General features: G+C 37.4%; 4 protein-coding genes across 7 annotated transcripts in view; 3 read left to right on the top strand and 1 right to left on the bottom strand.

Moving 5' to 3' along the window:
- LOC104758461 (RNA-binding protein 8A-B-like) overlaps positions 1–984 on the bottom strand; it is a 5,925-nt gene extending 4,941 nt beyond the window's left edge. Inside the window, exons 1-2 of one of the 2 annotated variants that reach the window (XM_019239157.1) lie at positions 607–984; positions 155–291 (exon numbers count right to left, since the gene is read on the bottom strand). In XM_019239157.1, coding sequence (XP_019094702.1) covers positions 155–291; positions 607–883 — 414 coding nt within the window. In that variant the 5' untranslated portion in view covers positions 884–984. The remainder of the gene's footprint in view (positions 1–154; positions 292–606) is intronic. The other variant, XM_019239158.1, reaches the window with a different exon arrangement.
- On the top strand, positions 4,857–7,314 carry LOC104758462 (zinc finger CCCH domain-containing protein 55-like). 2 transcript variants are annotated; one of them, XM_010481332.1, is made up of 7 exons: positions 4,857–5,650; positions 5,911–6,057; positions 6,182–6,361; positions 6,453–6,559; positions 6,660–6,908; positions 7,005–7,089; positions 7,185–7,314. In XM_010481332.1, the coding sequence occupies exons 1-7, from the start codon at positions 4,923–4,925 to the stop codon at positions 7,306–7,308; spliced, it is 1,620 nt and encodes a 539-aa protein (XP_010479634.1). In that variant the 5' UTR covers positions 4,857–4,922; the 3' UTR covers positions 7,309–7,314. The 2 variants fall into 2 exon arrangements, with proteins under 2 accessions (XP_010479634.1, XP_010479635.1); XM_010481333.1 differs by having other exon boundaries at positions 6,456–6,559.
- LOC104759956 (zinc finger CCCH domain-containing protein 46-like) lies at positions 8,497–11,326 on the top strand. Its single transcript, XM_010482818.1, has 7 exons — positions 8,497–9,014; positions 9,207–9,317; positions 9,852–9,992; positions 10,553–10,723; positions 10,813–10,922; positions 11,027–11,173; positions 11,268–11,326. The coding sequence occupies exons 1-7, from the start codon at positions 8,497–8,499 to the stop codon at positions 11,324–11,326; spliced, it is 1,257 nt and encodes a 418-aa protein (XP_010481120.1).
- On the top strand, positions 12,040–14,500 carry LOC104758463. Of its 2 annotated transcripts, XM_010481335.2 has the most exons (2): positions 12,040–12,195; positions 12,298–14,500. In XM_010481335.2, the coding sequence occupies exons 1-2, from the start codon at positions 12,069–12,071 to the stop codon at positions 14,277–14,279; spliced, it is 2,109 nt and encodes a 702-aa protein (XP_010479637.2). In that variant the 5' UTR covers positions 12,040–12,068; the 3' UTR covers positions 14,280–14,500. The 2 variants fall into 2 exon arrangements, with proteins under 2 accessions (XP_010479637.2, XP_010479636.2); XM_010481334.2 differs by having other exon boundaries at positions 12,040–14,500.

A 14,530-nucleotide genomic window follows, 5' to 3' on the forward strand; every position in this document is an offset into this window, starting at 1 on the left:
TAGGAGAGTCATCATGGAAAAGATAGTATTGCACTTTACAGAATATCACAGCTCTAACGTCCATCAAGAATCAGTATAACATAGCAAAAAACTTAGCTTAAAACAGCTGTTAAACCCATAAAGACCCACTAAGAACAAAGAAAAAACTCCATACCTTGACAAAACCAGTACGACGGTCGAGATTGAGATGTAGATTCTTTATCTCCCCAAAATCACCAAAAGCAGTGGATAGATCATCGTCCTGTGCCTCCTCATGAACTCCAGCGACCAAAATAATCCATCCTTCAATGGCTACACATAAACACAAATTAACAAGTCACCAAAATAGTTCCAAACCTTTATCACCCGTTCAGCCCTCACAAACTACAGTTCAGTGTACTTAAATTCTCTACAGTATAAGTCTTTAGTCCGTAGATAGAAAGTTCTAGACAAATCTAATGAAAAAACACATCTAGGTCAAATTGAATCCAAGCCACAGGGGTATTTGAGAAACCCTAGAAACAAATTACTAACACGAATCAATCAACGACGCGAAGAATCAGTAAACCCAACACTATAAACACCTAAATAGAAGCAGCGCGAGAAGAAGGGATTGAGAGACATTACATCGCTGTGGACCATGACCGCCGTCAGAGCCGAGTGATTCGAAATCGCGTGAGGAAAGACGGCGCTGACGATCGGAATCTCTCTCGTCGCGAAACCCACGGCCTTTAGTCTTCTTCTGCGCCGCTGATTCGCCGTTTGCTCCGGCGATAGCCGACTTAAGCCTCGGGTGTCCCGCGCGTGGAGAAACATCGGCGGCGTCAACTGCTGTACCTTCTTCATCCATAAGGTCATCCTCCTCTGGCTCGAAATCGATTGCTTCTGATTCTATGTTCGCCATCACTTCCGCCGCCGTAACTTTCCCGATAGATCTCTTCCCGTTCCGCCGACTTAGATTTTGTTTCCTTTGTTTTTGGGGACGGAGCTTTCCTCTACCTTAGATATTTTCTCCGCCTGTGGTTTATAGGAATATAGATTGGGCCTTTACTGGGCTTTCACCTTGTAAATTTTTTATTCGGCTTTTTAGTTAAGCTAAGCCTTTTATTTCTAATTTTTTAAAACAGGCTTTTCTGAACTCTGAAACTCACACAGTTTTATCATAAAACATTTGTCCAAAAAGAAAGTTTTAGATTAGGATTTTTGATGATTATTTCTTTATGGGAATTTTGTTTAATATACCACATTTCCCACAAAACTTTTTAAATGTACCATAATCAAGATTCTTTTTCTGATCTACCATAAATGTGAGATAAAATGACGTTTTTGCCTTCCTGCTAATATGACAAATCTCGTAGACAAGTTGAGGAGTACAAACTTGTCCATTAGCTTAAATTATTTGTCTATAACATAAATAAATAAATGACTAGTTGTCTCTATTTTGTGCGAGTTTAAAACTGGTCCACCGAGTTAATAAAAATGTTGTTTACTAGAATTTTTGTGAATCATCTAGTGCATGACAAATTTAATAGAGGATAAGTGGACATTATAGACAAGTGTAAAACTTGTCTATCGAGTAAATAATGTATTGTCTTTGTAAAATAACTTGTCCATGATAAGATTAATAGTGGACAACCTGGTGCGTATAATTGGTCCATCGGTCTTGAAAGGAGAAGCGGAAGACTATGCCAACGACGAATGGTCAGATCAGGTAGTGAAAGTAAGACCAGCGACAGAACTAAAGGAAGGGCCAAGAGATATATATGGGAGGCGATCTGGCGGTTCTGGTTGGTCCGGCGAAAGAGCTCCGGCGATGGCAGTGGTAAGAAGAGCTCTGAAAAGAGATGAAGACGAAAATGCGGCGGAGGATAACGGAGAAGAACTAGGCTGAGAAGAACCAGACGGAGACATGGCGGTTACTGATTCTCTTCTTCTTCCACTCACTGGTTCGCTCTCACTGGTTCTATTGTTTTGCTATCTAAAACAAATCGAGGATAATGGGAGAGATGTGTTTCTTATTAAAAAGAAAACAAATAAACACTTTGCAACATCAAACAAACTCGAGGATATATTGATCATTTTGTTATGGCAGATGTGGCACATTGAAAAAGGAGTTTATAATGTGGTATATTGGAAAAGATTGAGTTTCCAATGTGGTATAATTGTTAAAAAACTCTTTCTTTATCTTATTTATCTTAGTCAAACATATCATCAGAAAGCATCGAAAGGATCGACAACCTGGTTTTAGGTAATTAATTTGATTAGTCAAATTTACAAAAAAAAAATATATATCTCTTTCTTGTTTTATCTCTTCTTCTTTGATCAAGAAATAATCTACATCTATGAATGCCAAAAACAATGAAGAAGTTTTTGATTATACGGAAGTACGTCGATCATGATATGCTTAAGAAATAACTGTATAGCCTATTAAATTTTTGTTAGTAATATAAATATATATCAGTAGCAGATTCGAAACTTCTTTAATCGTTGGCGTGGTTTATATTGTTAAGAGGTGACCACCAGTCTTTCATTATCATCTATTACAAATTAAAGTAAGGTTTATTCTCTCTTAAATAATTTAACTTTATTTGTTAATGCATTTTTTACAATAATAAAAATAAAAATATTTGTCTTCAATTAAACCATAAATACACCACATTTTCATCATATAGAATATAGATTAACTAACACTTCAATATGAAATTATAACTTTCATCATATAAAAAATTTTGCATCAACACAAAACAATGTGAATCTTTGAGCCGTAAAAACGATAAGAGATAACGATACAAAATATTAATTTAAAAAAAGAAAATTGAAAGTAATTTATGTTATACTCCTATCTCTTTTGATACCGCTTTTACAATTAGTTACAATAAAAATGATAACATATCACTGCTGTACGACTTACTAATCATTAGAGATTAAATCATGGCATACCTTTTAAAACATTCATGATGTCAAATTATTTATTCTTGTGTGGATGATGTCAAATTATTGTATCACTTAATTATTAAGATACTACAAATCATATGGTGGTATATTAGTATAACACTTTACAGAAGATACTGGTCCATGTCTTTGATGGTGATCATCATTGTGTTATCCGTTTACATATTGCTTTCTTATTCCACCCTCCCCAAAATAAGAAATTCATATCAACATTTGTTCAATCAGAATTTGAGACTAGTAAGTAAGTAGTATACTTTTTTACAAAATACCATTGAGCTTCAACGCAAGACACGTGTTCTAGTAAAGCAATCTCAACCGTTAAATATAATATCTAAAGACAGTTTGACGGCTAGGATCTGGAAATGAGTAACTGAAGCCCGTACACTCAGTTACTGTGAGAAATAAATTTAATGTCACGCACGAGTTTTGGTGTGACGTGAAAAAGAACAGCTGGCTGACAAAAATCTTATGGATAGGTGTTGTCAATGAAGAGCCCCCTACTCAAAATAGTAGACTTCGCACCATTTTCGTCTACTCAATTTTCTAGCAAATAGAGAAAGAAAACCTTAATTTTGGTAAAACCATTTGGTTATTTTCTTTTTTGTTATCTAAAAAAAATAAACTATACAGTAAAATTTTACGAAAATATACAACATTGGTGATTAACAAAATAAATCTCGATCAAACAAAATATATACAATAAAAATAAACTAAAAACATTAGTATTACTTTATGTACTTGTTGCACCCAAACTTTTTATCCTTTTAAATTTTACTACACCAAATTTATAACTAAACACGTTGAAAGTTACCGAGAGTCAAGAGAAAAGGATGATTGAAGGTTTGTTACTACTTATAGTTATATTTATTAGCAATTTAGCATGTCTTCGTTTACTTTATTTATTTATTTTAGAGTTTATCCCTTTTGTAGATTAAGATAACGAGATATTTTGATTATCCCTTACGATGGTTAAGGTTAATTTTATCAACATGAGGATATAAGTAAAGTCACATATTATTTCATGTTCTAATCTATCTTGATGGAATAGAACCGAATTCAAACCAAAATTCTAAAATACAGTACTCTAATAAATTAAAATTTTCTTATTCGAAATATTCAAAACAAAATGAATGGATCTAACCGGAACTGAATGATTTGTGTAAGTGAATTAAATTTGCTTAGATGTATGACCTAAAAGACCGACTATAACTTAGTGTCGTCTCTCGTCTAGTCAGAAGAACATGTTTCCCAATAGTTTGTTTGTTTTTTTTTTTTTTTTTTGAGAAAGATATAGTTTGTTTTGTTCTAATATATTTTTGAGAAAACTTAGTTCATAATCATATATGGCGGTTGTTAGATTGCCATCGGTGAAAATCATCCCAATATCTTTTTTTATTGGATGGAGAAGATCTTCAAACCAATCAATCTAATAAACAAAAAAAAAATTAAAAAGTAAAACTATAACAATGAAAGAAAGCTACTTTATCCAAGAAAAAGGGAATAATAGTGTTGATACCTACTAAACTAGTCTAGTAGGCTACCCCGTGATTAAAATCTGTTAATTACCCCCAAAAATCAGGTTTGTTTCCACTCTAATCCCGCTCTTTACGAACTTCCAAAACCCTAAACTTATAAATCAAATCAAAAACCTTCAAAATGAAAAGAACCCCTCTTTTAAATACTATTAAAAAAGGTTCGGTACCCTAATTCAATTTTCGTTTATTTTCGTTCAAAAACTGATAAATTGCTTTTTACAAAGACAAAATCATAACAAATTTCTAAAAGAAACATACATTTATGATTTAACGCAAACCCAAAAAAAAAAAAAAAGTGAAAAGACTCAATTACCCCCTCACACACACACACCATTCTCAGAAGCAAAAAGCTTTTGCCTTTTGTTTTTTTTCTCTCTTCGTCTTCTTCACCATCTTCTTCTTCTGGGGAAACACAAAAAAGAAAAAGAGAAAAAAAAAAACAAAACTTTACCGGCCATGGATCCCGGCGACCCAACTTCGATAATCTTTACAAAGATCAGAACTTTAGAACCAGAGAACGCTTCCAAAATCATTGGCTATTTCTTACTGCAAGACATGGAACAGAGAGATTTGATTCGTATTGCTTTTGGTCCTGACACTCTCATTCAAGCCTTGTGTCGAAAAGCTAAATCCGATTTGGGTCTTTCCTCCAACGGTTTCTCGTTAAACCCTATGTCGAGACCTATCAACATCCATGGCCACCACCACTCATTGTCTCAGTCTTCTCCAAGGAATGGCTTTTTGGACTTCTCGAGAAACCCTAGTAACCCTTTGCCTTTTTCGTTAACTTCGACTACACTCCGAGATAGCCCTAGTAACTTCAATTCTAGACCTTTTCGTGACGGTTCATCATTTTTCGCCTCTTCTTCCGGCGATGAGCAGCAACAACTGAGTAACCAGTTTCCGTTTGTTGAGGATCCATTTGCCAATTTTCACAAGAGGAGCTTCTCGGCTAACGATGCTTCTTTCGAGTCAGAGGAATTAGGTTTCGGAGGAGGACCTGGTTATCATCGGTTTCCACAAGGTGGTTTAGTTGATGATTTTGGTTCCTCTGGTGGTTTTGGTTCGCCGAGTGAGATGGATTACGTGCTTGAGAAGATGATGAGGATCAAGTTAGCTCAACAGAAGAGAATGGTTGCTGCTCAGTTAATGGCGGCGGCTTGTGGCTCTCCATTGTCGCATAGGTAAGTTTGCTTTCTCTGTATACGTTTGGTTAGTAAAGACTTAGACTTTACAGAACAAATGTAGCAGCATTTTAGCTCGTGGCTCTCAAATGTCGCATGGGTGTTTTTGTTTGCCTTCTCTGTATATGTTTGGTTAGCAGTGTAACATAACACTTGAGACTTTACAAAACAAGTGTTGCTTTGTTGTCTTGGTTTTGTATCAAGATATATTGAGCTCCTGGGGATTGGTTTTGCTAATGGTGATTGTTTGTTTGTTGCAGACAAGGATCAGAACAATTTGGAGAAGAAGGTGGTTACTCTTATAGTCCAAGCCGGTATGAAAGAGAGGATGCAGTCTCTAAACAGATTTACTTGACATTTCCATCTGAAAGCTCCTTCACTGATGAAGACGTCTCAGCTTATTTCAGGTAAATCATATCTATATGTGCTGTGATCAAATCGGGTTATGGATGTGAGGAAGGCTCTGTGTAGTGTACATTTGGATTAGGGGGTCATGTTTGTTTTGATAGTCATGGTTTTTTTAATGTGTAGCGATTTTGGACCTGTGGAAGATGTGAGGATTCCATATCAGCAGCAACGGATGTACGGGTTTGTCACTTTCGCTAAGGCTGAAACCGTGAGAACCATATTGGCTCGAGGAAATCCTCATTTCATCTGTGACTCACGCGTTCTCGTTAAACCATACAAGGAGAAAGGAAAAATCCTTCAAAAGTAATGCGTGATCCCTCTTATTACTCTTCTTTCTAGTGTTCTTCTCTGTCTGTTGTGTTCGCTTTCTTATTAGAGTTTGGTGAAACAATAGCAGGAGGCAGCAGCAGCAACTACACCAGCTGTTGGAGAGAGGGAACTATTCACCTTCTTCAAGTCCTTCAGGAATGGACTCTAGGGATCTGTATGAATGTCGCTTAGGTTAGTGTCAATTTGTTCAAGAGACTTCAGAAACCCGTGTTGTTGGTTCGTTCTTACTGACATAGTAACTCAGTAACTCGTCATTCTCTTTTCATTGCAGGACCAAGGATGTTTTCGAACAAGACACAGGAGATGCTGCGAAGAAAATCCGAGGAAGCTGATTTACAACAAGCCATAGAAGTAGAACTCCAAAGAAGGAGGTTCTTGAATCTGCAATTGCCTGACATGGAGCATGAATCTATTCAACATCACCAGCGTAGTCCTTCTTTTTCTCGTGCTCATATCCCACCTCGATTTAATCATAGTCTTCTCTTCCACTCAGAAAACAACAACGAAGAAATGATGGAAGGTGGTTGTTGTTGTTGTCGTTGTTGAGTTCAAGTTGAAGCTACTTTTTATCTCGGTCTTTATTCATTATTTTCCTCTCTTTTTATCGTTTGATCAGGCAATAGTGATAGAAGCGAGCAACATCTTCAGCAAGTAGCAGACAGCAACGAAGAACGTGGTTACAGTAATGATTTCTACAAAGGGTAAGTGAGGGATAAGAATCAAGTCTTAAAGTCTCCTTGTACCGAAGTACTCTACTTTAGTTCTCTTACATATAGTTTATCTATCATTTCTCAAGGCAAGAGACGAGTCTGGAGAATACTCTTCCTGATAGCTTGTTTGGTTCCCCAAAAAAGTCTGGCGAAACCTGCAAAACTGAGTATGATACCGAGCAGAAAGCCTCCTCAGATCAATCAGCATAGCAATGGGTGGGTATGTTCAAGATCCCCCTAGTTTAGACATTTAATCTCAATAGTCATCAACAACATTGATCCAAGCTTTTTTCAGGTTCACTATAGGCAGAAAGAAACAAGTTTATGAGTGAGAAAGGTAAGCAATTTCCGCCATGAAGCAACCTAAAACACCTTCTAAACCATTACTTCTGTCTAACTCTTCATTTCGTTTTTTTTTTGTTTGTTAATAGCAGAAAGGTGTAGGACTGATAAAAGAAGGAAGTAGAAGATAAAAGTGTCTATAATATAGAAAAAGCTAAGAGGTGGTTAACATGGATGGAACACAGAAGAGAAGGTTAAAGAGATCAGTTTTTAGGATTATATTGTCATCTACAAATAGGATTTTTACTACTAACCTCTACAACATATGATCAACACAGTAACTGAAACTCACAAGAAAGTTTCTTTTTGGTAATTTCTTTTTACCACCGTCTAATATCGAATCCAAGTTGAAAATGCTGCATTTGTTACTTAAATCATTTATCATGATTTNATTTCCGCCATGAAGCAACCCGAAACACCTTCTAAACCATTACTTCTGTCTAACTCTTCATTTCGTTTTTTTTTTGTTTGTTAATAGCAGAAAGGTGTAGGACTGATAAAAGAAGGAAGTAGAAGATAAAAGTGTCTATAATATAGAAAAAGCTAAGAGGTGGTTAACATGGATGGAACACAGAAGAGAAGGTTAAAGAGATCAGTTTTTAGGATTATATTGTCATCTACAAATAGGATTTTTACTACTAACCTCTACAACATATGATCAACACAGTAACTGAAACTCACAAGAAAGTTTCTTTTTGGTAATTTCTTTTTACCACCGTCTAATATCGAATCCAAGTTGAAAATGCTGCATTTGTTACTTAAATCATTTATCATGATTTTATGAAATGCATGTCTTTTCTTGGAGCTCTCTTGACATAAAAGTCCAAATGAACCAAGTTATGGAATAAACCGGACCAAATCATTCAAATGTAAACGTTATTCTCGTTGGTTTACTTTTGATTGGATCGGTTAAGCATGGTTAGATTACATATATAAGAAAGTTGTAACGAACATCTTAGACGCGAAACCAAAAACTCAAATCATTCATTCATTCTCAGAGTTGAAGAAAAAGGCAAATTTTTTTCTCCTCTTCTGAATCATCTTCTCATGGCCACCATGGATACCACGGATCCAGCTACGATTTCGATGATCACTGAAAGGATCAAAACTTTAGAACCAGAGAACGCTTCCAAAATCATTGACTATTTCATGTCGCAGGAGATTGCAGAACTTAGATTGATTCGTATGGCTTTTGGCCCTAACGCTCTCATCGAAGAGTTTTGTCGAGAAGCTAAATACGAATTGGGTCTTCTTCCGAGAGGTTCCTCGTTAAACCGTGATGCGAGACCCTTCTATTTCCATGACAGGCCATTGCCTCCGTCTTCCACAAGAAATGAGTTCTTGGATTTCTCGAGGAACCCTAACAACGCAGCTTTGCATCCTTCCTTAATCAGATATAACCCTAACTTCAATTCTAGTCCCTTTCATGACGGTTCGTCGCAACAACGACAACAGTTGAGTTTGTTTGCAACTGATGCGTATCAGTTTCCACCAGGCGGTTTTGGGTCGCCGACTCAACAAAGAATGATTGCTGCTCAGTCCGTCGGGGATTTTGGCTCTCAGATGTCGAACAGGTCAGATTGGGATTTTTGTTTGCTTTCTCTTGATATATGTTTGGTTACTAGTAACGAAAGATTGAGACTTTACAAAACAAAAGATTGCTCCAAATTTTTTAACTTTGGTGTTGGTTTCTTCTGTTGTTTCTGTATCAAGAAGAAGTTTTGAGATCTGGGGCTTGGTTTTGCTTATGGTGATTCTTCTTTTAGACAAGGATCAGGACGATTTGGAGTAGAAGGTGGTCTTAGGTCGCCGAGTGAGCAACAAAGCATGATTGCTGCTAAGTCCGTGGCGGATTTTGGCTCTCCGATGTCAAACAGGTAAGATGAGATTTATGTTTGCTTTCTCTTGATACAATGTTTGGTTACTAATAAAGAAAGGCAGAGACTTTACGGAACAATAGTAGCATTGTAGCTTGAGGCCAGTTTTTATAACTTTGGTGTTGGTTTGTTCTGTTGTTTCTGTATCAAGAAAGAAGTTTTGAGCTCTGGGGTTTGGTTTTGCTTATGGTGGTTCTTCTTTTAGACAAGGATCAGGACAATTTGGAGGAGAAGGTGGTCTTAGGTCGCCGAGTGAGCAACAAAGAATGATTGCTGGTCAGTTCAAGGGGGGTTTTGGTTCTCCAGTGTCGAACAGGTAAGATTGGGATTTTTGTTTGCTTTCTCTTCTCTTGATATATGTTTGCTTAATAGTGAAGAAAGGCAGAGACTTTACGAAACAAGTGTAGTAGCAGTGTAGCTCGAGGACTGTTTTATTAACTTTGGTGTTGGTTTCTTCTGTTGATTCTGTTCTGTATCAAGAAATAAGTTTTGAGCTCTGGGGCTTGGTTTTGCTTGTGGTGATTGTTCTTTTAGACAAGGATCAGGACAATTTGGACAAGGTTACTGTTATAGTCCCGGAAGCCATGAAAGAGAAGATCTAGTCTCTAAAACGATTTTCTTGGCATTTCAACCTACGAGCTCCTTCACTAATGAAGACGTCTCAACTTATTTCAGGTAATACAAGTTAACGATGTGAGGAAGTGTTTATTGATTGTTTTGACAATTGACAGTCATGGTTTTTTTTATTGAATGTTTAGCGAATTTGGAAAAGTGGAATGTGTGGATCTTCCAAAAGATCAGCAAGGAACGTTTGGGTTTGTCACTTTCACTAATGCTGAAACCGTGAGAACCATATTGAATAATGAAGAAAACTCTCATGTCATCGGTGGCTCAGTTCTGTGGGTAAAAGGATACGAGAAAGGAAACCGCTTGTCTCCTTCTTTAACTTCGAGTACACTCAGTGTCAGAGGAAACCCTTTGTCTCCTTCTTTAACTTCGAATACACTTGGAGTAGAAGGTGGTTACTGTCATAGTCCAAGAAGGCAGGAAAGAAACGATTCAGTCTCTAGAAAGATTTACTTGACATTTCCACCTGAAAGCTCCTTCACTGTTGAAGACGTCTCGTATTATTTCAGGTAATACATACAGTATGTGTTGCGATAAAATCAGGTTATCGATATGAGGTAGGCTCTTTTTAGTGTTTGTTTTGAGACTCGTGGGTTTTTAATATGTAGCAAATTTGGAGCAGTGGAAGATGTAGACATTCCATATCAGCAGAAACGGATGTTTGGGTTTGTCACTTTTGCTAATGATCAAACCGTGGGAAGAATATTGGCTCGACAAAACCCTCATCTCATCAGTGACTCATGGGTGACCGTTAAACCATACAAGGGGAAAGAAAAAAGGTATTGCTTGATCCCTCTTTTTACTTTTCCTCGAGTTTTTTCGTCTCTTGGGTTAACTTTCTTATTAGAGTTCTGTGAAACAATGGCAGGGAGAAGCAGCAGCAACAAGTACACCAGCTGTTGGAGGGAGGAAACTGTTCACCTTCTTCAAGTCCTTCTGGATTGGACGACTCAAGGGAACTATATAATTGTCGCATTGGTTAGTTTCAGTTTGTTATAGAGACTTCAGAAAACCGATTTGCTGTTTCTTTCTTACTGACATATAAAAACTCACTAACTCGTCATTCTCTTTTTGGTTACCAGGACCAAGGAAGACACGGGAGATGCTGCGAAGGAAAACCGAGCAAGCTGATGTACAATTGCCTGACATGGAGAATCTCTCTATTCACCGTCACCAGCATAGTCCTTCTACCGGTTCGCCGGCTCATTTACTGTCTCAAGTCATGGAAGGTTGGTTGGTTGTTGTGCTCTCTACGTTCAAGCTCTTTTGCGTGTTTTGGTCTTTATTCATTCTTTTGTTCCTCTCTTGTTTTCCTTTGGTCAGGCGATAGTGATAGAGGTGAGCAAGTAGAAACCAACAACGAAGAAACCAGCCTAGTATAGGCAGCACAACAAGTGAAAGGTGAGCAATTTCGACCATGAGAACAACCTGAAACTCCTTTTTAAAAGTCGTTTACTCTTCTTTTTTTTTTTTTTTTGTAGTCTAATTCCATTTCGGTTTTGTTTGTTTGTTTGTTACATCTTTGATTTGCAGAAAAGAAGCAAAGAGGTCGTAAATAACATTGGAACACTAAGAGAAGATTAAAGAGAACAACTACAGTTTTAGGATAATATGTCATCTACAATACAAACAGGATTTTATGAATGCTAAGATCAACACAGTAACTGAAACACATAAGTAGGGAACCCTTTTGGTAATTTCTTTTTTTACCTTCTTCCAATATCGCGATCCAAGTCTCCTGGTTTGTTTGGACAAAGGCTGCATCTGCTACTTACCATGACTGTATCATATAACTTGGTTTCAATTGGATCAAAAAGGTTGAAACTTTGAACTTTGAAGTGTACACTGAACCAAGTGAACTAAACCAGAGCTGAATTATAGAGTCCAACTGAACCAAGCAAAGTTACGGAATAAGCCAAAAAGATTTAAATAAACCGGACCGAATGGTTAAGCATGGTTAGATTAGTACTTCAATGGGGTCAAATCAGGTTCTATTATGTTTATTTATGGCGACATTAATTACTTATAGTTACCATATAAAGGAAACGGTTCCATTCCCACGCCAGCAACTCTCTCTGTATCTGCAACATAGATTTTGATTTGACATATTTCAAATGTTAAAAAATGAAAAAGAGAACACAATTTAATTTATCTTCTAAAAAGGTCTCGAAAGAAAACACACAAAAAGCTTTGCTTTCATCTTCTCTCTTCTCCTTGATGGATTCAAGTCCCGGAGGAAATCAAAAAGACGGTAACTTTATTGAAACCCATTTTCTAAAACCTTATGTAACCTCCTCCATTGATGGTGCTGTAGCTGAGCTTCCTCGTCACCGTCTCTGTGTTTCTTCATCAGACCTAAAGGAGTCATTTTCTAGGATTTCGTTCAATGGGTTTTGGTCTGCAGATCGTGATTTCAAATCATGGGCTAAAAAAATGGAAGCTTTGCACGAACCCACTTGGAGAAAAGCTGGGATTTTTGAGGCAATCAAGGCATCGGCATACGAAATCCCTAAAAACCAGTCTTTGATTTTATCTCTTGTTGAGAAATGGTGTCCTGAAACCAAATCATTCGTATTCCCTTGGGGTGAAGCAACGATAACCCTCGAGGATGTACTTGTTCTTTTAGGGTTTTCTGTTTTGGGTTCTCCTGTTTTTGCCACTTTAGGAGGAAGCTCAGAGATGGGAGAGTCCGTAGAGAAACTGGAGAAAGCTAGGTATGAGAATAGAGGCCAGGATGGGTTAGTGAGACGAAGATTATGGATTTCGAACTTCTTGGGTAGAGGTGATCAAATGGAGCATGAAGCTTTCCTTGTAATGTGGCTTTCGCAATTCGTTTTCCCGGATATGTCTCGTCGTTCTATTTCGAAAAATGTTGTCCCTATCGCTGTTCGTTTAGCTAGAGGTGATAGGATTGCTCTTGCTCCTGCTGTTCTAGCGAGACTATACAGTGATTTGGGTCAAATTCAAGTTTTTGCTAGTAAAAAGTCCACTAGAAATGTTACTCTGAAGTCACTGTTTAAGTTAGTTCAAGTATGGGCATGGGAGAGATTCAAGGATGCTAGACCAAAAGCTAGAGAGATACCAAAAGGTGAACCTAGAATAGCTCGGTGGTACTATCCGTTTCAAACATCTGAGAATGTGAGATTGAACCTTGATGATTTCGAGTGGCGTCCTTACACTAAACCTTTAAAGAATTGGATCCCTCCTCGGTTTTACCCTGAAGAAGCTACGTGGATGACTGTTGATGACAATCTTGATGATGAGTTTGTTTCGTTTGCTCGATGTATGAGAGTTTCTCATCTTGTTGGGATTGGTATTGTGGAGGGTTACTATCCGAATCGAGTGGCAATGCAGTTCGGGATGACTCAAGATCTTCCTGGCTTAGTTACTGATCGAAGAAGTTTCACAGAAAAGGAGGCATGGGATGATTACAATAAGTCTCTTGATGGTGTAAAGCTGTACATGCCTTCTTGTCTTGCTACGCCTTCTGTTACTGAAAGATATCAAGATTGGTGGTTGAAATTTATTTCACAGTTTCTGAGTCCTTCAGAATCAACTGAAACTTTTAATGCAAGTAATAGAATTGATGTTGATGATGATGATGATGTGCAGCCTTTGGGTCAAGTGCTTCAGAAGTGGGGAGAGAGCTTTCTTAGGAAAGTCAAAAGGTTTAAGTCGCGCAAGTTAGCGAAAAATCTGAGAATGGAGATAGAGAAAGATAAGATTGGTGGTAGTGGTGCATCAGCTTCAACGGAATTACCACTTAGTCAGTTGTTTAAGGAGGAGTTGATGAAGAGAACAAGTGAGCATTTAAGAAACAAGGGAAGCAAGCGAGCTCGTGAGGATGATGGGAGTTCTATGGATCACAAAGAAGATGAAAAAGATGATGACATTACCATTGCTCAGATTATCAAATCTAGAAGGAATGACGAAACTGGAAGTAACGCTAAGAATAGTATGGTTCAGAGTTCATCTAATGGAAACAACTCTTCAGATCCTCTTGTTGATTCTAATGGAGGTATAACTAACACTGTTGTGTCACCACCAGAGACGAGGCAAATATGTGATGATGAGCTTCATGTAAATGGAACCAAGGAAGAAGAATGTCTGGTCCATGAAGATGGAAAAAAGCAGAGATGCAATGAGAATTTGTGCAGTGAAGCTGAGAAAGAAGAAGATATTGATGAAAGATTGAGAAAGAGAAGGCTTTCAATAAAGGAGATACAACTGAAGCTGGAGACACGTATCATGAAGATGGAGAAGAGCTTGGCAGTGATTAGAAAATGGAAAACAAGAAGAAACCAGACCAACAATGGAGTTTCTGCTTTAATTTAACTACTTGTGTCTAAACTATTCTCTCTGTAACCTCTTCAAGAGCATCTTATGGAAACAGACACATCAATGTCACTAGTAAAGTAGTAATTAACCTTGCTATGGTTTTGTTTTTGTTTGTTTGTTCTTTTGCATATTATGTGTATGGAGAACTTATCACTCTAGACCACAAACCTTTATGTATGATGTTTTGTGTATTGGTTTAGTTTGGTTCGGTGTGGACATTTTAATTTCTGGTTTGGTTCGATTTATCA

The sequence above is a fragment of the Camelina sativa genome, chromosome 17, assembly GCF_000633955.1.
Source record: "Camelina sativa cultivar DH55 chromosome 17, Cs, whole genome shotgun sequence".
In the NCBI taxonomy this organism is placed as follows: Eukaryota; Viridiplantae; Streptophyta; class Magnoliopsida; order Brassicales; family Brassicaceae; genus Camelina; species Camelina sativa.